Source organism: Mirounga leonina, unplaced genomic scaffold, assembly GCF_011800145.1.
Source record: "Mirounga leonina isolate KUSES-001 unplaced genomic scaffold, KU_Mleo_1.0 Mir_84, whole genome shotgun sequence".
In the NCBI taxonomy this organism is placed as follows: domain Eukaryota; kingdom Metazoa; phylum Chordata; class Mammalia; order Carnivora; family Phocidae; genus Mirounga; species Mirounga leonina.
The window spans coordinates 279,342-302,450 of record NW_023270827.1 but is presented as its reverse complement, the minus strand read 5'-3'; the positions used below and the strand labels follow the sequence as shown (position 1 = coordinate 302,450).

General features: G+C 36.8%; 1 protein-coding gene across 3 annotated transcripts in view; it reads left to right on the top strand.

Annotated features, from left to right (window-relative positions):
* LOC118002866 (breast cancer metastasis-suppressor 1-like protein) overlaps positions 1 to 20,489 on the top strand; it is a 31,379-nt gene extending 10,890 nt beyond the window's left edge. For 2 of the 3 annotated variants that reach the window (XM_034993465.1, XM_034993467.1), the window contains 6 exons: positions 13,333 to 13,429; positions 14,666 to 14,749; positions 15,599 to 15,663; positions 16,383 to 16,422; positions 17,053 to 17,200; positions 18,887 to 20,489. In XM_034993465.1, coding sequence (XP_034849356.1) covers positions 13,333 to 13,429; positions 14,666 to 14,749; positions 15,599 to 15,663; positions 16,383 to 16,422; positions 17,053 to 17,200; positions 18,887 to 19,004 — 552 coding nt within the window. In that variant the 3' untranslated portion in view covers positions 19,005 to 20,489. The remainder of the gene's footprint in view (positions 1 to 13,332; positions 13,430 to 14,665; positions 14,750 to 15,598; positions 15,664 to 16,382; positions 16,423 to 17,052; positions 17,201 to 18,886) is intronic. The other variant, XM_034993466.1, reaches the window with a different exon arrangement.
* Positions 20,490 to 23,109: the final 2,620 nt, after the last annotated feature.

Genomic DNA, 23,109 nt, shown 5'->3' with positions numbered 1-23,109 from the left:
CTTTGAGGTAAAAAGACACATTTTCCTTTCAAAGGTTGAAATTTTGCTTTTTAATATTTAGATTGCTACCTTTACCTTTAATTTTTGCATATGATATAAAGTATGGATCTATTTTTTTTTGCATATAGATAGGTAATGACAACAGCGTTTATTCTGTACTCCATTGTTTTACCATGAATCAGCAATTCCATCTTTTTTCTCCCCATCTCTTATGTCAAATGTCCACTTATATGGCAGCTTGTTTCTAGCTGTTTTAATTTGTTCCATTCATCTGTTGGACTATTTATGCACTGGTAGCATAATACCTTCTTTACTGCTTTTAGTCTAGTAAGCCTTGATATCTCAATAAACTGATAATTTTACTTTGCTCTTCTTACACTTGCTATTGTTAAAATATTTTGTTGTTTAGTAACATCTTTTTTTTTTTTAAAGATTTTATTTATTTGACAGAGAGAGACAGCGAGAGAGGGAACACAAGCAGGGGGAGTGGGAGAGGGAGAAGCAGGCTCCCCGCTGAGCAGAGAGCTCAATACGGGGCTCGATCCCAGGACCCTGGGATCATGACCTGAGCTGAAGGCAGCCGCTTAACCGACTGAGCCACCCAGGCGCCCCTAGTAACATCTTTTAAAAAATTACTATTTCCTGCTGCTGTATAAAAAAGTATTTTTGTGTATTGATATTATATCCAACCATATCTACCTCTCTTCTTAATTCTAATGATTTAATTACAGATTCTTAGATTTTCCATGTAGATAATGTCATTTGTGAAAAATGGCAGTTTGTTTCTTCCATTCTGATCTTCCTCTTATTTGTTTTACTTGTCTTAATGACACTGGTGGAACATCATGGAATAGAAGCAATGAAAGCAGATCATGGTTGTGTTCTTGATTTTAAGGGAATGCTTCTTATGGTTTTCCAATAAGTATGATATTTACTATTGGGTTTTGATAAATACTCTTTTTACCAAGTTAAGGAAATTTTCTTTTGTTTCTAAGATTTTTTTTTTTTTTTTAAACCAGGAATGGTTGTTAGGTTTTAGGTTTTATTAAATGCTTGGTCTATATCTATTGAATCAGTCACGGTTTTTTGCTCTTAGTGTATTTTCTAATGTTAAGCCATCCTTGAATTTCTGAAATTATTTTTCTTGTGAATTACCAGATTCAGTTTGCTAATATTTTGTTTAGAAGCTTCATTTCTATGTTTGTCAATGAGATTTAATTTTTAAGTCTCATACTGTCCTTGATTTGATTTCAAGATCCATAAAATGAGTTAGGAATATCCCATATTTTTCTCTTTCAGAGAAATATATATTTAAGATTGCAGCCATCAGTTCTGTGAGTGCTTAGTACATCTTGTCATTATGATATATATATTTTTAACAGTCTTATAGAAAATTTGCAAGAAAGTACGAAAGAACTTTTCTGGTGAACATGAGAATGAGTTGGCAACATGATGCCCCATCACCCCTGAATACAACAAGTGAAGGACATTCTCTTGTATAACGATTCTACAGTCATCTTAATCAGGAAATGTACATTGATGTTACTGCCATCTAATGCTCAGACCCCATTTAAGTTTGAGCAGTTGTCCCAACAGCGCCCTTTATAGCAGAGATCCATTCAGAATCACTTAGTGTCTTTGTCATTGCATTTAGTTGTCATGTTGTTAGTTTCCTTCAGTGTGGAACAATTCTTCAGTCTTTCCTTTCATGATCTTTACAAATTTGAAAACTGCAGTCCAGTTATTATGTAGAATGTCAGTTTTGAATTGGTCTGCTATTTCTTCATGATTAGAAGTGGGTTTTGCCTCTCAGTAAGAATATCACAGTAGTGATGTGTTCTCACTGAATTCTCTCAGGCAGCACACAATTTTGATATGTACCATTATGGTGATACACACTTTGATCACTCGATTTAAGTGGTGTCTTCCAGGTTTCTCTCAGTACGCTTAATTTTTTTTTTTCACATTGTGATTAATAAGTATTTTAGGGAGAAGTACTTTGAAACTATGCAAGTATCTCATTCCTCGTAACTCTTTCAGTTCATTTATTTATAGAAGTATGGACTTACTGTTTCTTATTTTTTGTCTTCCTCATCTTTCAATTACTGAGGAAGGTATGTTGGAATTCTGTGTGATGGTGGATTTGTTAATACCTCCTTTATTATTATTTTTTTTGTTACTAGTTTTCTTCTTTATGTCCTAAGAAAATCCACATATTGTTCCTTTCAAAATAGTAAAGTCATTCATCATTTCAGATCTGGAGGCCAAAGGTACCGATGATGAAATGCCCCATAAGGCACGTCCACTGTCATGGATTCCTTTGATCAAAAAGGATGGTACAGTCCTGGAGACTGAATGCTCATGATTCCAGAGCTCCCAGAGAAACTTATCTCCTATGGAATTTCTTTTATCTTTTTCTTTTTTCTTACTTTCTTCTTTAAAAAAATTTTTTTTAACTGTGGTAAGAACACTTAACATTGAGGGTGCCTGGGTGGCTCAGATGGTTAAGCGTCTGCCTTCAGCTCACGTCATGATCCCAGGGTCCTGGGATCAAGTCCCGCATCAGGCTCCCTGCTCAGTGGGGAAGCCTGCTTCTCCCTCTCCCTCTCCCGCTCCCCCTGCTTGTGCTTGCTCTCTCTCTCTCTATCAAATAAATAAATAAATAAAATCTTAAAAAAACCACAACAACATAACACTTAACATTGAGATCTACCCCTCTTAACAAATATTAACTGTGCAATACAGTATTGTTAACTATCAGTACACTGTTGTAATACAGACCTCTAGAACTTAATCATGAGGTTTAACTGAATCTTTATACCCACCCAACAGCAACTTCCCAGTTTCCTTTCTCCCTAGCTTTTGGCTACTCTCTGTTTCTATGTGTTTGGCTAGTTTATATACCTTATATAAGTGGTATCATGCAATATCTGTCCCTATGTGACTGGCTTATTTCATTTAGCATAATGTCCTCAGGGTTCATCCATGTTGTATTGTATGACAGGACTTCGGAATTTTTTAAAGATTGAATAATATTTCATTGTATGTGTATATCATATTTTCTTTATCCATTCATCCTTCATTGTGCATTTAGGTTGTTTTTCACATCTTGGGTATTGTGAGTAGTGCTGCAGTGAACACGGGAGTGCAAATCTCTTTGAGATCCTGATTTCAGTTCTTTTGGGAATATACTCAGAAGTCAGATTGCTTGGATCAGATAGTTCTATTTTTAATTTTTTTAAGGAAACTCCATACTATTTTTCATGGTAACCACACCATTTTACATTCCTATCACCTGTGCACAGGGTTTCAATTTCTCCATATCCTCACCAACACTTGTTATCTTTTGTTTTTTGATAATAGCCATACTAATAGGTGTGAAGTGATACCACACTGTGACTTTTTTTTTTTTTTTTTTTTTTTACAGAGAGAGGGTTAGCGAGAGCAGGAACACAAGCAGGGGGAGTGGGATAGGGAGAAGCAGACTTCCCACCCAGCAGGGAGCCCGATGTGGGGCTCGATCCCAGGACCCTGAGATCATGACCTGAGCTGAAGGCAGACGCTTAACGACTGAGCCACCCAGGCACCCCCTGTGACTTTTTTTTAAAAAGATTTATTTATTTGAGAGAGAGGGAGCATGTGCATGCTTGAGTAGGGGAAGAAGCAAAAGGAGAGAGAGAGAGAATCTTAAGCAGACTCCCTACTGAGTGCGGAGCCCAGCGCCAGGCTGGATCTCATTACCCTGAGATCATAACCTGAGCCGAAACCAAGAGTCAGATGCTCAACCCACTGAGACATCCTGGTGCACCCCCATGCTGTGATTTTAATTTCCATTTTTCTGATGAATAGTGATGTTGAGCATCTTCTCATGTATTTGGCCATTTGTATGTCTTCTTTGGAAAAAGGTCTATTCAAGTCCTTTGCTAATTTTTAAATTGAGTTCCTTGTATATTTTTTATATTAGCCCTTTACCAGATACATGATTTTCAAATATTTTCTCCCATTCTGTAGGTTGCCTTTCCACCCTCATTGTTCCTTTGCTGTGCAGAGCTTTTTAGTTTGATATAGTCCCACTTATCTCTTTCTGCTTTTGTTGTCTGTGCTTTTGTGTCATATACAAGAAATCATTTCCTAGAGCAATTTCATGAAGCTTATCCTTTATATTTTCTTCTAGGGGTTTTCTAGTTTCATTTAAATCTTTAATCTGTTTCAGGGCACCTGGTGGCTCAGTCGGTTGAGTGTCCGACTCTTGATTTCAGCTCAGGTCACGATCTCAGGGTTGTGAGAATGAGACCCATGTCAGCTCCACACTCAGCAGGGAGTCTGCTTGAAATTCCCTCTCTCTCTCCCTGCCCCCACTTGTGCATGCATGCTCTCTCTCGCTCAAAAATAAATCTTTGAAAACAAAACTTTAATCCATTTTCATTTTTGTGTATGGCGTTAAGGTAAGGGTCAAATTTTATTCTTTTGCCTGTGGCTATCCAGTTTTCCCAACAGCATTTGTTGAAGAGACTAGCCATTCCCCATTATGTATTCTTTGTACCCTTGTTGAAGATTAGGTGACCAGGTATGCATGGGTTTATTTCTGGGCTCTATTTCTATTGGTCTATATGCCTGTCTTTATGCCAGTACCATACTGTTTTACTTATTATAGCTTTGTAATAATTTTGAAATTAGGACATGTGAGGCCTCATTTTGTTCTTTTTTTTTTTTTAAAGATTTTATTTATTTATTTGAGTGAGAGAGAGAGAGCACATGAGAGGGGGGAGGGTCAGAGGGAGAAGCAGACTCCCTGCCGAGCAGGGAGCCCGATGCGGGACGCGATCCCGGGACTCCAGGATCATGACCTGAGCTGAAGGCAGTTGCTTAACCAACTGAGCCACCCAGGCGCCCCTTGTTCTTTTTTTTTTTTTTTTTTTTTTATTTGACAGAGAGAGAGACAGCGAGAGAGGGAACACAAGCAGGGGGAGTGGGAGACGGAGAACCAGGCTTCCCCGCGGAGCAGGGAGCCTGATGCAGGGCTCGATCCCAGGACCCTGGGATCATGACCTGAGCTGAAGGCAGATGCTTAACGACTGAGCCACCTAGGCGCCCCTTGTTCTTCTTTCTCAAGAATTTTTTTAGCTATTTGGGTTTTTGTTGTGGTTCCATATTCATTTTAGGCTTTTTTTCTATTTCTATAAAAAAAATTCCATTGGGATTTTGGTAAGAGATTGCATTGAATTTGTGAATCACTTTGGGTAGTATGGACTTTTTAACAATATTAAGTCTTCCAATCTAAGAATATGGAATGTCTTCATTTATTTGTGCTTAATTTCTTTTATCAGTGTTTCATAGTGTTCAATATGCGAGTCTTTCATTTCCTTACTTAAGTTTATTCCTAAGTATTTTTTTCTTTTTGATGCTATTATAAATGAGATTATTAGTTTCTCATCTTTTCATATTTCTACCAGTTTTTGCTTTATATAATAATTTCTCATATCTTTTTATATTTCTATCAGTTTTTGCTTTATATGTGTATGAAGTATATAGAGGCTGTATTATCAGATTCATTTTATAATTTCTGTATCTTCTAACGAATATAATATTTTATCCTTTTTATTTATTTTTTATTTTTTTTAAAGATTTTATTTATTTATTTGACAGAGAGAGACACAGCGAGAGAGGGAACACAAGCAGGGGGAGTGGGAGAGGGAGAAGCAGGCTTGCCACCGAGCAGGGAGCCCGATGTGGGGCTCGATCCCAGGACCCTGGGATCATGACCTTAGCCCGAAGGCAGACACTTAACGACTGAGCCACCCAGGTGCCCCACATTTTATCCTTTTTAAATGTACTTTCCTCTGTAACAATGATTTTTGCCATAAAGTCTATTTTGTCTGATAATTAAAAGTAGCTATTCTTGTTTTATTTGGCCTGGCATTTGCCTGATAAAAGTTTTTTTTAATTTTAGTTTATTATTATTTTTTAAGATTTTATTTCTTTGTCAGAGAGAGAGAGCACAAGCAGAGGGAGTGGCAGGCAGAGGGAGAAATAGATCCTTACTGAGCAAGGAGCCCAATGTGGGACTCAATCCCAGGACCCTGGGATCATGACCTGAGCCAAAAGCAGATGCTTAACTGACTGAGCCACCTAGGGACCCCCAATTTTTTTTAAAGATTTATTTATTTTAATGGGGGATGGAAGGGCAGAGGGAGAGGGGGAGAGAGAGAGAGAATCTCAAGCAGACTCCCCTCTGAGTGTGGAGCTTGATGTGGGGCTCGATCTCACAACCCTGAGATCATGACCTGAGCTGAAACTAAGAGTTGGACGCTCAACTGACTGAGCCACCCAGGCACCCCTTGCCTGATGAGAGGTTTTTTATCCTTTTTCTCCAACTTTTTTATGGTCTATATTTTAGGCATATTATTTGTAAATAAATAGGACATGTGTTGATTTAAAAACTTTTAAGAATCCCTGTCTTTTAATTGGTAAATTTAGTCCAATTATATTTGTAGTGATTATTTTGCTATGTAATACTAACCTATTTTGTGTTTTCTATTTTTTCTGCTTTATCCTTTTTTATTCTTTCCTGACCTTTCCTGGGTGTGTGTGGTTTATTGAGTTTTAAAAATTTCATCATACAGGGGCACCTGGCTGGCTCAGTCAGTTAAGCGTCTGCCTTTGGCCCAGGTCATGATCCTAGAGTCCCAGGATTGAACCCTGTGTTAGGCTCCCTGCTCAGCGGGGAGTCTGCTTCTCCCTCTGCTCCTCCCCCTGCTCATGCTCTCTCTCTTGCTTACTCGCTCAAATAAATAAAATCTTTTTTTAAAAAATTGCATCATACATTGGTACGCTCTATATTTTAATGATTAGCTTAAATTTTCAGTATGCATATCTACATTAGAATCAAATATTAATAATTCTGTCTTCCTCCTGAATTATAAAGGACCCTTGAACTCTCTAACTTTAGTTCCTCCCTCCCAAAGTACAAGTTATAGTTGTCAGTCCTTTAGTTCCATTTTGCCTTTTTACCCTTCAAATGAAGCATTATTCTTTTTTTTTTTTTTTTAAGATTTTATTTATTTATTTGAGAGAGAGAGAACACATGAGAGGGAAGAGGGTCAGAGGGAGAAGCAGGCTCCCCGCCGAGCAGGGAGCCCAGAAGCATTATTCTGATCTCATTGATTTAGTTCTTTTTAGGTTTTTGCATATTTTACTAGTTTTTTGCTCATTGTTTTTGAGTTGTAACCCTTCCTTGCAAGTTCCTTTTCTGCCTCTTGAAGAACATCCTAAAGATTTCTTCACTGAGAGTCCGCTGATGGTAAACTCAGTTTTTACTTGTCTAAAATAGCTTATTTGTATAATTATTTGTATAATTCTGGAATGACAGTTTAGGGGGATAAAACATTGTAGGATGATAATTATTTCCTCTTAACATTTTTAGGATTTTACTTTCCACAGTCTGCTTAGAAGTCTAATCATTTGTAGATAGCTTTTTTCCTTCCTTTTACTAGCTATTTTTACATTCTTTTCTTTGCTGTTCTTCAGTTTCTTTATTGTGTGTCTCCATAGAGATTATTTTTCTGTCCTTACTTGGATTTGTTGTGCTTTCTGAATCTGAGAATTTGTTTTCCATTAGTTCTGGAAATTTCTTAGATATTATTTTTTCTGGTATTGCCTTTCGTTTTCTCTGCTTCCTTCTGGAACTTGAGTTAGTCATATGTAAGTCCTCATTTTGTCTTCCATATTTCTTAATACTTAATTCATATATTTTTTTTTAAAGGTTTTTATTTATTTGAGAGAGAGAGCGAGAGGGAAAGTGAGAGGGAGAAGCAGACTTCCCGCTGAGCTGGGAGCCTGATGCAGGGCTTGATCCTGGACCCTGAGATCATGACCCGAGGTGAAGGCAGATGCTTAACCAACTGAGCCACCCAGGCGCCCCTTAATTCATATTTTTTACTCAGTATATTATCTGAAGTTCTTCAGAGTCTAATTCTGCTGGTTTTTTTTTTTTTTTTCTTCAAATTTCTGCCAAACCTCACAGCTTATTTCCTTATTTCATAATTCTGGACTGTAGCAGGCTTTATTGGTTGGAATTCTGTGCACCTTGGACAGAGGATGTAGTTCTTCAGATAGTATCTGCTTTTATTTCTGCTAGGTTGTTTCAGCTAGGCATCCTGGTATGCCAAAAGCACATGACTGCTTTAATTTTTTGGCTTGGAATTTCCTAGAAGATGCAGGTAATCTACATTTGAATCTCAAATATGTAGAGATCAGGCCTAAGATGACGTAGTTTTGGGAAAAACTTCCATTTATTGCCTGAGATTCATCTGAATTTCCCTCAGGTGAATCTTTTCTAGTCTGCCTTTTCTTTGAAGATATAACCCTTCAGGGCTATGCAGGGATCCCAGTTCTTGTTCCTCACTTTGCTTAGGCCCAAGATCTTTCTCTTTTTCCCAAATAGCCACTAAAAACCATTCCTCTAGGTTACCAACACCAGCAAATACCCTCAAGGAAACCATAGCTTCAACACCAGGTTAGCATGCTGGTTTCCTGCTCCTTGTTTATTTTTGGTTCTTGGAGATCTCTCTTACTTTTTTAAGAGCTTAACTATACCTTTAAAAAGATGTTTGTGGTATTTTATTTAGAATATCTGTGTAGGTGTGTTGGGAGGTTTTGTTTTGTTTTGAGATTTTCTGGGTTATGTTTTGAGGATATCTAGTCTACTGTATTGTCAGACATAAAAGTCAGCAGTGTATTGTCAAGTAATATATTTTACTTAGACAAATATATTGATATTCTTTCTCTTCCATCTTTTTTTTTTAAAGATTTTATTTATTTATTTATTTGACAGAGAGAGACACAGCGAGAGAGAGAGCACAAGCAGGGAGAATGGGAGAGGAGAAGCAGGCTTCCCGCTGAGCAGGGAGCCTGATGCGGGGCTCAATCCCAGAACCCTGGGATCATGACTGAGCCGAAGGCAGAACTTAATGACTGAGCCACCCAGGTGCCCTTCTTCCATCATTTTTTAAAGATTTATTTATTTTAGGGCGCCTGGGTGGCTCAGTTGGGTAAGTGTCTGCCTTCGGCTCGGGTCATAATCCCAGGGTCCTGGGATCGAGTCCCACATCCGGCTCCCTGCACAGTGGGGAGTCTGCTTCTCCCTCTCCCTCTGCTCCTCTTCCAGCTCATGCTCTTTCTCAAATGAATAAATAAAATCTTAAAAAAAAAGATTTTAGAGAGAGAGCAGTGCGTGTGAGAGTGTGGGGGCAGGGGCAGAGGGAGAGAGAGAGAGAGAGAGAGAGAGAATCTCAAGCAGACTCCCTGCTGAGTGTGGAGTTCAATGTGGGGCTCGATCTCAGCACCCTGAGATCATGACCTGAGCCTAAATAAGAGTTGGCCACTTAACCAACTGCGCCACCCAGGCACCCCTCTTCCATCATTTTTCAGCTTTGAAAGTCTTCCCTCCTCCATAGAGATGCTAAATATTTACCTAAATTTCTTCTAATTTAGTTATGGCTTGGTTTTTTAATACTTAATATAGAATTAGTACTATAAATGATCTGTTTACTTATATAATTAATACTCTTCAGTAGTTCAAGGGCATTTTAGACATGAAATAAAGGCTGGAAGGAAACTTACATTTAGAGTGTTATCTATTTTATATTCACACTCATTTTAATCCTTACCACAGCCTAATGAAATAGGAATTATCTTGATTTTATGAATGGGTTAACTGAGGGGCTCAGAGAGCTTAAGTAATTTGCTTAGGGTCACATGTTTAAGGAGCAGCAGAACCAAGACTGAAATCCTTTGATCTTTCTAGTCATTCATGCAATTTACCATTAAATCTGAAACTTTGTTATTCAGGGCTTTTTATCTGCTTATTACTTAGTTCTACATTTGGCTCATATAGAAATAACTGAGAGGCAGGGGAAGTGGGAAGAAGGGAGACACACTGCCAGTTGTCAAAGTAAGTTTGATTAGCAGCAGATAGAAAGAGGGGCCAGGACCAGAGACTAGAAGACATGTTCATAAGGGTATGCGTACAAAGAGTATGCCAGCACACCACAGAGGCAATCGAGGCAGCAGATGGTTTGTGTCAAATTAAGGAAGGAAATCACATTTATAGAATACAGTGTGCCAGACACTGGGACAGGTGGTGATGCTTTATTTAGGTTATCTCATTTAAGCCTCCCCACGGATCTGGAGATGAGTGTTAAGATCGACAGCAGGTGGTAGCAAGGTCTCAGGCCCTGAGGGCTCAGGGTTAGGATTCCAGTTCCTGAGGAAATTGAGACTCTTCAGGGGTCTGATCTTGGTTATCTATTCATTTATTTATTTTTTTCTGATTATAACATTAATAAGTATTGAGAAAACTTGAGAAGTAAGTCTAAAGAAGTAAATACAATGAACCATAATCTACCAAGCAGTGGACATTTGTTAATAAGTATGTGCATGTTTGTATAATTGTTTTTCACATAGCTGGTATAACTATACATACTATTTTATATCCTGTTTTACGATCACCATTTTGTGAGGATTTCCCTATAGTTCTAAATACTCTTTTAAACCTTTGCTTTTAGCAGGTAATATGTGTACATGTTTCCTAAGGCACCGGCTTATAATGAAACACAGCAGTCCCCTCTCCCATCTCTAAATTCTACATTCCAGCAGCAATGATCTAACTCTTGTAGTTACAGCTTCTGGAATTTGCCCTCATATTTCTAAATAATATCAGTTTTAGATATTATCTATTGGTTTCCTGTTATGAAAGCTGAAGATTCTGTAATAGTTTCCCTCATCCCATTTTTCCAATACTGTTATGTCTCAATTTTTGTTTTCGTTGTAGCTATAAATATTGTTTACTGAGCCAAGAGTTACACTACACTCAAACTTCCCTTTTTATACAAATCTATTTGTAGCCTCGGAATTAATAATTGCTTCGTTTATTCTTAGTTTTGTCATTTCTTCTCAGAGATTCCAGCAGATTTATGAAAGCTTCCTAATGCTGTTTTCCATGTGATCAAATGCATCAGATAATCCCCGAGGAGCATCCCCTGTTTCCCCAGAATCCCCTGTCCTGCTCCATCCTGTGCCCTCCTTCAGATGCTTTCTAGGCCATCTGCATCGCTATCTTCATGGGGTGTCTTTTCACCATCACTCTAGAAGTTCCCTTTACGTCTTTTCCACTAGATCTTGTTCTCATTTTCAGTTGGGTAGAGTAGCTTCTTGGGAAAAGGTGTATAGAAATAAGCTTGTTGAGAGCTCTTGTATTGGTTATCTGTTGCTTTGTAATAAATTACTTCAAAACTTAGTGACTTGAAACAAGAATAAAATTTATTATTTTGTAGTCTCTGTAGCGAGGAATTTGGGAGCAACTTAGCTGGTTGGTTCTGGCTCAGGGAGTCCCATAAAGTTGCAATAAAGAGGTCAGCCAGCCGAAGCAGTTATCTGAAGGCTTGACTGGGGGCTGGAGGATCTGCTTCCAAGGTGACTCAGTCACAAGGCTGGCAAGTTTTTGCTGGTTGTTGGTTGGAAGCCTTAGTTCTATGGGCCTCTCCAGATGCTGCCTGAGGGTCCCCAGGACCCAGTGACTGCATCTCTCAGAGTGAGTGATCCAAGAGAGCAGGATGGAAGCGATGATGTTTTTTATGACCTAGATTTCTGCCACATTCTATCCATTAGAAGTGAGTCAGTAACTCCTATCCACATTCAAAGGAGTAAGTATAGGTTTGGAGATTGGAGGGGTATGGGATTTTGAAGCCAAATATACAATTATAGTAAGTACTTTAAAAAAGCTGAATTACCTATTAAAGAAGCCTGTAGAGGCACCTAAGAAGGGGAGGTTGGATGCCCATTTCTTTTCCAGGTGTCCTCTCGCTCCTGTGTTAATGACTTTCTTTCCTACTCAGGAAAGGTTTTTGAGGATCTTACGGGGTTGAGGATAAGAGAGAGAAGGACAAAGAAATAAGACTGTGAATAGATTCAAGGCACTTCTATCTGTACACCTTATACTTTTAATATCTTTAGAGGTGTCTTCAAAGCTTTAAATATTTCAGGCTCATTGTGTTTTGTTTTGTTTTTTTAATTATAAAGAATGATTAGTGGACTTATTTTAGCATTTTGGTTGACCTAGGGCAATTTTATCAATAGAAATGAAAGGGACTGCAGCAGTTAAATTTTCATAAGCTTAAAAACAAAAGCTTTTATCTACATAACATGTAGATAAGGCTGGAATAGTTCATAAGGCTTTACCAAAGGTAGGCGAACAAGTAAAAAGAAATAAGCATAGAGGGTAGCAAGCAAGGAGATGATTTTTCATATGAGATCGAGTTTTAGTCTTCAGCTTTACTTTCTCAAGCTCCTGGCTTGCCTCAAATGGACAAAAGCCGTCTTCTCTCTACCACTCAGGAGAACCTTCAAGCATGTGTAGACTCTAAATTTCAAACCCAAAAGAGAGGATTTCATGATTTACACTGGGAGTGCTGCCAAATGGCTGTGGCCTGTGCCTTCCACAAGAAATCCTATCTAACTGTATTCCAGTAGTTTCTATGAGACGACAGTCATATCTAACTATGTATCAGTAGTCTATCCTCACTAGAGGAAGGGTGTGGTGGATGGGTTGGGGATCTGTCATAAGCTTTTTATATAACAAATCTAAATATTATACTTATGTATATTTTATCCCTTTGAAAATAAGGGATATAATGTTTTCTAATTAAAAGAACAAGGGGCTAGAACTAGTAGACCTGAATTCTAGTCTGATTTGCTAGTAGTAAATAGTCTCTTTTAGCAAGTCCCTCAATCTTTCTATAGTTTTGTTGAGAGATCTGGATATAGTCTGTAGTTTTATGATTTTGACTCTCATTAGATTTAAAATGATTACAGAATTCGTACTTGAATCTTTCTCTTTGTGATACAGTAGTCTATTTTGTATCATATTGAGATGTTAGTGAGGAATAAAGGCTCAATTATTGTTGTGATGAGAAAACATGAACCATTTTATAATGATCTACTTTATAGGACAGGTTCTCTATTATAGTGACAGGTAGGACCTGCTTATATTTAAAAGGGGCCATTGGAGCTTACTATGAATTGTATGTAAACATTTACCCTCATATCACATATAAATTTAGATGTTATTAAACAATTTAATTGCATGTATTTAAATCTATACTTAGATTCTATATTTTCTAGTTTTCTTTCATGTTTTTGGCATTTTATCTTAAAAAAATTTTAAGTTAGCAGACAAAAGCATCGTGTTAAAGTACTTTAAGAGTAAGTTATTTAGTACTCATAGTTAAGACCAATTTTTTATTTCTACTTATGCATAATCTTTTTTTTTTCCAGAGCGAAAAGCTTTTGTTATATGATACAGTCCAGAGTGAACTGGAGGAGAAGATAAGAAGGCTTGAAGAGGATAGGCACAGCATTGATATTACCTCAGGTAACGGGAATGATGTGATGGTGATGTTTACTTTAAGTGACACTGAACCTGTGGTTTACTGTAGTGTCTCATAATATCCGAGTCTCCTGATATAAATGTTATGTAAATGAAGTGTCCTAATGAGAGGAGAAAGGGGGAGACTTCTAAAGAATTTGATAGGCTTGTGATTGTTGCTTTGATTTGAATTCACATTTCAGAAAGACATAGAAAATGGAGTGTGTGAAAAGGGACAAAAGAGAAGTATGACAGCAACTACAGGAGTAAGAATGGTATACTATAAAACAGTAAGAATATTTTTATAATATAAGAATAGTACTGGAAGACAACTACAGTATATGTTCTTCCCTTTAAGTCTTGAAAGATCAGGTGGAAGAAGGAATAAAAACCTTTTCTTTTTGGTATCAAACAAACTGGAAATTACAGGGAGGGAGATTTTTGTCTCAGAAAAAGGAAAAACTCATTAATAATTACATCAGTCCAAGGTTGAAATTGCTTTTTTTTTTTTTTTTAAAGATTTTATTTATTTATTTGAGAGAGAGAGAATGAGAGAGAGCAAGCACATGAGAGGGGGGAGGGTCAGAGGGAGAAGCAGACTCCCTGCCGAGCAGGGAGCCCGATGTGGGACTCGATCCTGGGACTCCAGGATCATGACCTGAGCCGAAGGCAGTCGCTTAACCGACTGAGCCACCCGGGCGCCCCAAAATTGCTTTTTCTAGGGTATTATGGAAAGGCTTTCTACATTGGGTTGAAGATGTACTGGGTTACTCTACAGGTCTTGCGTGTATATTGCTTTTCCTCTTAGAGATTTTATTTCTCTGGTGTAGAATAGGCACAGTGGGGTCAGACACGCTGAACTCGTAATGCCACTGCCCCAGTCGCTACTGCTTGGGTGACCATGAACAGTTACTTTAGCTTTTCTAAATCAGTCTCCTCATCTGTAAAATGGAAATAATAGGAATACCTACCTCAGAGATAGCTTTGAGGATGACACAATGCATGCAATGTATATTTAACAAAGTACCTGAACATGTTATTAGTCATTAAGTGCCAAGTTGATTTTTACTTTAATAAAGGCAGAGGAAATTTTATGAATATATAGCTGCTCATGAAATTATATAGTCATATGTGTATATACATAGCTTCCAATGAAATTTTGCTACCATGAAATTACAGAGCCTTTTCCGCCACTTTGATCTCCAGAAATCAGCTAATACTTAATTTTTATTTACTTGCCAGAGCTGTGGAATGATGAGCTTCAGTCAAGAAAAAAGAGGAAGGATCCTTTCAGTCCTGACAAAAAGAAGCCAGTTGTTGTTTCAGATATCCTTTTCTAAATTTTTTTTTTTGCCTTGGTATACATTTTTGCATTGTCCCTATCTTTGTAATTTTTATTAGTATACATTGACTTTATTTATATGATCCTGTAATAGGCAAAAGATGATTTACAAAACTGAGGCAGAAGAATATAGTTTAGATTAAGAGGGGTAGGGAAGGAGTAGAAATTTAGTCATGATCTCAACTTTGAAAATATGGCTTTGTAGTTCACAAAGGCTTTGATGTGAATATAGCATGATTAATTCACATGTATATTTTTTAACACTTTTCAATGTTTCTGAAGTTTTTATGTTTTTTGTTTGTTTTTTGAGAGAAAGAGAGGAGCAGCAGAGGGAGAGGGAGAGAGAGAATCATAAGCAGGCTCCATGCCCAGCGCGGAGCCCCGTGCGGGGCTCAATCTCACGACCCTGTCATCATGACCTGAGCCAAAATCAAAAGAGTCAGACATTTAATGGACTGAGCCACCCATGAGCCTCCAAAACTGGAGTATCTTTAACTTGAAGTAGTATGTGCTTTCAATCTTGGTGTTCCCTGTGGTACCCTCCCCCTTACCCCTGTCTTTTCCCATCCCCACCTCAAAACAGTGATTACGTTGGTGGTATATCTTATAATCAGTGATATCCTAGAATTAAGAGAATATGGTTATAGCATCTGAAGTACTGAAACATATTTATCCTGGTACTGAGTTTTTTGGAGAATAATTTGAAGTCAGAATTCAGCATGCCAAAGGATTATGTCCACAAATCATTGTTCCAATTCTCTGAAAAACAGAAGTTTGGAAATAAAATTCAAAGTGTGAAATTCTTACAGCTAAATTGACCTTGACTTTTCCACGTCCATATATAGTTTATATGCTACAAGATCTTGATATTCTTGAAGACTGGACAACAATTAGGAAGGTATGATTAAAGAGCAATGGAATACAAGTTATCTTTTTATAGTCTACTTTGTAAGATGCTGTGGTTTTTCACTAATACATCAAAATATGATTATTGTTAATATGCCTTACTTTGCAACATTCTGTGGCAGTTAATGCTAATACAGATAACTGTGGATTGCAAGAATACTTTAAGAGAGACATGTCAGCAATTTGTATTTTTTCCTGTAATAATGTAATTAATAATTTATGCAAAAGTACAGAAAAGCATTTATTTAGGGTAATAATAATAATTATTATACAAAAGTAATATATAATCTTTCTGTGCCTAGTCCTTAGCCCAGTCCTGGCTTTCTGAGGGCACTCAATAAATATTTGTTGAATGAATGAAAGTGAGTATTTGAACTCTTATTGTATGTCTTGCATTCTCTCATTAAACATTCAAAAATTATAGGATTTTCTGTGCTTGTTTGAAAGTGGAGACTTATTTTTTGTATTAAATATTTCCGTTTTCAGAAACTTCTTAGTTGCAAGAGATGAATTCAGGTATTGATAACACCTCTAGGTGGAATGGTTATTCTTTATATTCCTTATGGTCTTAGACATTAAAATTTATTAGAGCAACTGAAGATTGTATTTCACTGTTAGCTACTGAGGTCATCAGTAGTGTTGTAGACATTAAATAGATCCCACAATATACTTTCAGTCTATAAACTCAATGTCTTTCTTTTTTTAATTAAGGCAATGGCTACATTGGGTCCACACAGAGTGAAAACAGAACGTAAGTCATTTAATCTAAGTTCAGGAATCTTCTCTGTGGAGACTGGTTGAATCAGGGCTGTTAAGTCATCCACATACCAAACAGCGCCCCCATCAGTGGTTTCATTTCATCAGTGAACAGTACTCCTGGAATTACAATGTTTTAAAATCCTACTTAAAATTGGCACTAGTAACTGATAATGCACCTGCTTCCCCTTCTGGCACTTGTCTAGTTAACTGATGGTTTATTGTACATTGTATAGCTTCATTTTGTTGTTATATTAAAAACTTACTGAATTATATAAGAAATGTAAGAAATTAAATTCTTTTTTTTTTTTAAAGATTTTATTTATTTGAGAGAGAGTGAGAGAGAGAGCATAAGAGGGGGGCGCATCAGAGAGAGAAGCAGGCTCCCCACTGAGCAAGGAGCCCGATGTGGGGCTCGATCCTGGGACTCTGGGATCATGACCTGAGCTGAAGGCAGTCGCTTAACCGACTGAGCCACCCACGCGCCCCTCTCTTATTTCTATTAGATTTACAGTTGTTATCTAAGAAATATTTTTAGTGTTTTTTCACATATATGCATGGATTGGTGTTACTGCTTAATGTTCTGCACTTTTGTTTTTCTGACAATGTCTTATTAATATAACAGTTTTTGAACTGATCCCTTTAGCACCTGTGAAACTGGAAAAACATCTGCACAGTGCTAGATCCGAAGAAGGAAGATTATACTATGATGGTGAATGGTATATACGTGGACAAACAATATGTATTGATAAAAAAGATGAATGTCCTACAAGGTAAAAATTATCATTTCACCATTGTTCAGTATTTACAACATTATTGTCAATAAATATTTGCCCCGTCTGTAGTGCATTCATAATGCACCATTAGTTGCCTATGGATCCTTCTTTTCTCTTGGCATATGATTTGATTAGCATGTATGTTCACCAGTGTTAATATTTATAGACCTACATCATATATTAAGTTCTTGAGCACAAGCATTAACACAAGAGGAAATGTTGGAATTATTTAGCTCAGGTAAGTGGTCCTATTTGTTAGTTCTTAAAGTAGATGAATTGTTAGGATTTTAATATTGTGATCTTTAAACCATTCTGTTACGAGTTTTGGGTAGATATATTAATCGTTAACTTTTTTGGTTGTGTTACAGTATTTTGGATACAAAGAATATGTATCAATTAGAGTAGGAAAGGAATGGAAAATTAACGAAAGCCTTAAGAGTCACAGTAATTAGAGTATAACTTGAAAACTGAAAGCTGCCTTTTAAAAGACTCAATCTGTCTAAGCTTAAACAACGTTTCTATAATTATACAGCCTTCTAAGTTTATCTGTTTTGTTTTTTTTTAAGATTTTATTTTTTTAAGTAATCTCTACACCCAATATGGGGCTCAAATCCACAGCCCCGAGATCAAGAGTCACATGCTCCACTGTGTGAGCCAGCCAGGCGCCCTGATAGCCTTCTAAGTTTTATCTGGTTGTAGCTTTTGGAAAATATTAATGCTAATCACTGCTTTTGTTCCTTCAGTAGTTTAGGATTTAATTCTCAGAGTGGTAACATTCTATAGTAAGAAAGTATCTTTTTCTAGGTATGAATGGTAAATGCAGTGTTTGTATTTAGGGAAGAATACTCATTTTCCATATACAGTGGTTTTACTTGGACTGTAATTTCATCTGTAAAGTTTTAGGATAGTAGGAGCATTGTGTATAGTAACTTTCCTCATAGAAGCACACTGAGCTAATTACTAGGTTCTATGTGATACCCCTAGATTCTTTCATCTTACTACTTTTAAGACATTTTACTGACTACTTAGCATAAATGTGATTTAAAAAGAGATGAAATACTATGAGTATTAAACACAAATCTGTTTTTAAAATATTTCTACATAAAGATAGTGTCAAAAAAGAATCCATACAAGTTACCTACAGATGTTTTGACACTAGGAATTAGGGATTGATTGGTATTTTTAAGATTTCCTACACTCCTGAAACCAGTATTACACTCTATGTTAACTAACTAGAATTTAAATAAAAACTTAAGTGGATACTCTGAAAAAATAAAGCATTTGAAAAAAAATTTAAAACCATTAAAGATTTCCTACAGCCAGGGCTGATATAAATTGGAGGTGTAATACTATATAATTAGTGTTTTTAGCTCCACTGTGTGTTTTGGAGGGGTGGGGTCGGGTGGGGATGTAGTGGAACGATGTGCATTTAATAGTTCTTATAGTAAATATGTCCAATTCTATTAAGGAAAGAAAGGAGATTGTCTCTTTAAAAAGTGTTGCTGAATGTGATGTTTTTGACAGTATGCCCTGCTGATAGTGCAGCATTGTGGTAAATGACAATTATATATCTGAATCTACTCTTGCATGCCAGCTATTTTGGTTTTATGGCTAGTACTCTAAAATGAGTGGTGGAGGCGTATTGCAATTCATTCATTCATTCTTTTTCCCCCCCCTTTTTAGTGCTGTAATTACAACAATTAACCATGATGAAGTTTGGTTTAAGAGGCCTGATGGAAGCAAATCTAAGCTTTACATTTCACAGCTACAGAAAGGAAAATATTCAATTAAACATTCATAATCATGATTTAAGTGTTATCTAAAGCTACCTTATTAGTGTTATCAAGTGTGATGTGCCATGGGAGTTAAAAATGTATTCAATAACTTAATATTCTCATCAAATCATGAGACTGTATTTGTAGGTAGTACTCTAAGTAGACCTCATATATTGATATGTCAATGAGACAGTAATAAAAACTTAATCATGATCATTACATTTATTTGCCTTTTAGGTCCAATGACCAATAGGTATATATGGTAGGGGTTTCTTACTAAATTTTTTTCTTTGTTTTTTAAAAACATTATGCAAATCTGTTTTATCTTTAGTGAACTGTGTTGCTAAATGGTTATATTTGTCTGCAATTTCTTTGATTTTTCCATATCTTTGTCACTCATTGTGTTTGTAAATAAGCCTGATAAAATGTTTCCTATAAATGGTTTGTACTAGTACATTGCATTAAATCAGAATTGAAATTTAAACATATATACGTGAGTATGTATATATGGCATCATCAGCTTATTTAGAACTGATGGCCTTTCTTTACAATCTTGTTTTACCCAAAATGAAGCTATTGGGTTTGAAAGCTAAAGGGAGCACTTTTGTAGACTAGGAGCTTTCCTTCTCCTCTTCCTTGATTGTATGGTGGTGACCTATTTTTACAAATTATACTTAATGTTAATTAGTAAAATTAGTGTCAAGTAATAACATGCTTCTACCTGTATTTCTTGTGAATCTGTAGAGGTCAGGTATTTATGCCTGGTATTTATGATGCAGTATATAAGTGGTGAATAGTAACTGACAGTATTGTGGTGCTTGCTGTTCATGTCTGACCTTTTGAAACAGATTTTTAGTAAGCATTTTCCAGAGGTAAAACTAGGTTCTTATATTAATTTTATTCCTAGGGCAAAGTAGACAGGGATAATGTTCTTGAATCTATTCCCAAATTAATATTTTTATCTTTGGTGGTTCTACACTTTAAGGCCACTTGGTGCAATTTAGAAAGTATTGGCCTCTCTTCCCTTAGCCACATGCAAAATTAACTTCGAAAACCTCAGGAACAGTACAAAGAATTGAAACCCTCAATATGGCAGCACAATTGGCTGTAGTATATATTAGGGTACAACCAAATCAAGTTTTCCTGGTGGTCTTGTGCACTTTAATTTCTGTTATAATGAGACTGAAGAGGATGAGGAAGAGAGCTACTTATTAACAAGGCAGGAATATCTGCATTATTCCGTTTGTTTTCTTACTATTTTACCTCTGAAAACATTTTCCTGTGCGGATCACTACTTCACAGTTGCCAAATGTTAAAATATTTGACTTCTGAAATTCGTTATCAGCAAAGTTATATACTTTGTTCTGTTTCTAATTAACCTTAACAAATGTACATAATGTCATAATCCAATAGTATTTGACAGTACTTATATATACAATGTTTCATAAGCATTTTTAATAAGATTTGTATTTTTAAATTTAGTATATAATAAAAAGATGTGTTGAGTGTCATTTGTAGTGTCTCGAATTACTCGTGTGTTAAGTTCTTTATAACCTATTTCTAAGGTTATAGAAATAGAAGGTCCACTTCTAAGAATGATTTCAGCCAATTTACATTAATAGGTATGGAGAGTTGGGAGTGTTAAACAAATGTTTCTGCTTCCCTACATCACAGTTCAACCTCTATTGGGGTATATTTAGATATTCAAGATGGCCAAGTTATACTTAATTTTAAAATATACATATATGGGGCGCCTGGGTGGCTCAGTTGGTTAAGCAGCTGCCTTCGGCTCAGGTCATGATCCTGGAGTCCCTGGATCAAGTCCCGCATCGGGCTCCCTGCTAGGCGAGGAGTCTGCTTCTCCCTCTGACCCTCCTCCCTCTCATGCTCTCTGTCTCTCATTCTCTCTCTCTCAAATAAATAAATAAAATCTTTAAAAAAAAAAAAATAAAATAAAATAAATAAAATAAAATATACATATATGTTATACTTTAACAAAAATGTACTGCATATGTTCTGAAATTCTAAATAGAAAATTTGTATTTTAAAAACTACGATTAGTGCATTTACTTTGAAAACATATACAACTCTAATAATCTATAAAGTAACTATAAAATAAAGTAATCTAAAATGTATTTATAGATATTTTTATATTATATATTGGCAGTTTGCCATTAGACTCTGGTCAAAAGGTTTAGGAGGACTGTTAGAATCTGTGAAGTGTGATATGATCAGTTGCTCCCGCTGCTGTCATGTTTATAATCAGTCTCTGTTTTAGGATCAGTTTATAGGCCTTTCCTGCCACAGCTCCCAGTATTTCATAATCAGCCCATCCCTTCCTGCCATTTTCCATTAAAAAAACACCCTAACCATCACTAATCCAGTGCATCACTAATAATTATTAGCAAATTAAGAGCACACTCCTCATTCTGTCCCTTTCTCTCATTGGTAGCCTGAGCACTTTTCATTGCAGCCTTCCTCAGGTTGTTCTGAAATACATATTGTTACTTAAAACTCAAACACCACTCAGAGAACTGTGTACACCTCACTGATAATTAGTTGAAAAGAAAAACAGGGACATTGGCTGTTATTTCGAAGATTTTGTTTGTGGGCCCAGTAAGTTCAGTACATTAAAACTGAACTAAAATGAATTTATAGGGTAAAAAAGTAGATGCAGGATGAATATACTAGTTAGGATTTATGTAGTCCCATGCCAAATTGGAATATAAACTATTTTAATTGCTAAAGATAAGGAAATCTAAAATATTTTTTTTTTTTTTAAATGAAAGTTTAGAATGGGGTTAGGGAAAAATGCATGTTCCTTATATTGTCTTTATGGATGAATTACAGGAATTGTGGCTGCTAGGTCGGGCGGGATTAACTGAGACAGTTTCCCCCATTGGACACTGTGGCCCAGTCTTGCCCTTTATTTCACAGGCCCAGAAACTTGAGCTTTATCTATATATCCTGTAATGGGCTGAATTGTGCCTCCCACCCCCTTCACCAAATTCATATGCTGAAGCCATTACCCCCAGCACCTCAGAATGTGACTGTATTTGGAGATAGGGTCTTTAGAGAGGCGATTAGTTAAAATGAGATCATTTTAGGGTGGACCCTAATCCAATCTGACTGACAAAAGAGGAGGAAATTTGGACATCAGGTGCATACAGAGGAGACTATGTGAGGACAGGGCAAGGTCACTACCTGCCAGCCAAGAAGAGAGACCTAAGAAGAAACCAAACATGCCAACACCTTGATCCTGGACTTCTAATATCCAGCACTGTGAGAAAACGAGTTTCTGTTGTTTAAGCCTTCCAGTCTGTGGTATTTTGTTAGAGCAGCCCTAGCAAACTGGTAACATGCCCCAAGGTGACAGCTCTGGGGAAGTTAGGCTGACCAACTCATAGGGGATTGAAGGGCAGCCAAGTATCAGTTTAATAATTTAAATTGGGACTTATAGTTGAGAAGGAGACCTGACTCCTCAAGTCAGTTCTCTCCTTCTAGGAAAATCTGTGTGAAAACAACCTTGTGATCAGATTTGTTTTGGTGAGTCATCAGTTCTCTGGTGAGGGTATCCCCTTTCTGGTATTGTGCTGGACACACTGCTATCATCTTACTTTTGACTTTCTTTTTTTTCCTGGTGCCCTGCTGACCAAGATCTCTCCCCTATTACTGGGCTGTGCAGGCCTTTCCCACTTCCCCCTCTAAGTTCTTTCTATGCCATAGGCTTTCCCACTCTGGCCAGTTTATTGGACCAGAATGGACCCTGACTTCACGGGCAGCCTGTACCTGTAATTTTTAATGCTTGCCATGTACCAGGAACTGTATTTGATGTATAAACAGAAAGTTGTTATTTAATATTTTTCATGTTTAAAACAAAATGAACATAATGTAAGAATTCTAATATGTTTATTCTTTATAAATTTGTCATATATTAGGAATTTCTGGTCATGAGGTTTTTCACAAGGTACAAGAGGCAAAATACTGTGACAGAACTTATATTTGGGGTGTTGTTTTTTTTTAAGATTTTATTTATTTATTCATGAGAGACAGAGAGAGGCAGAGGCAGAGGGAGAAGCAGGCACCCCAAGGAGCAGGGAGCCCGATGCGGGCCTCGATCCTAGGACCCCA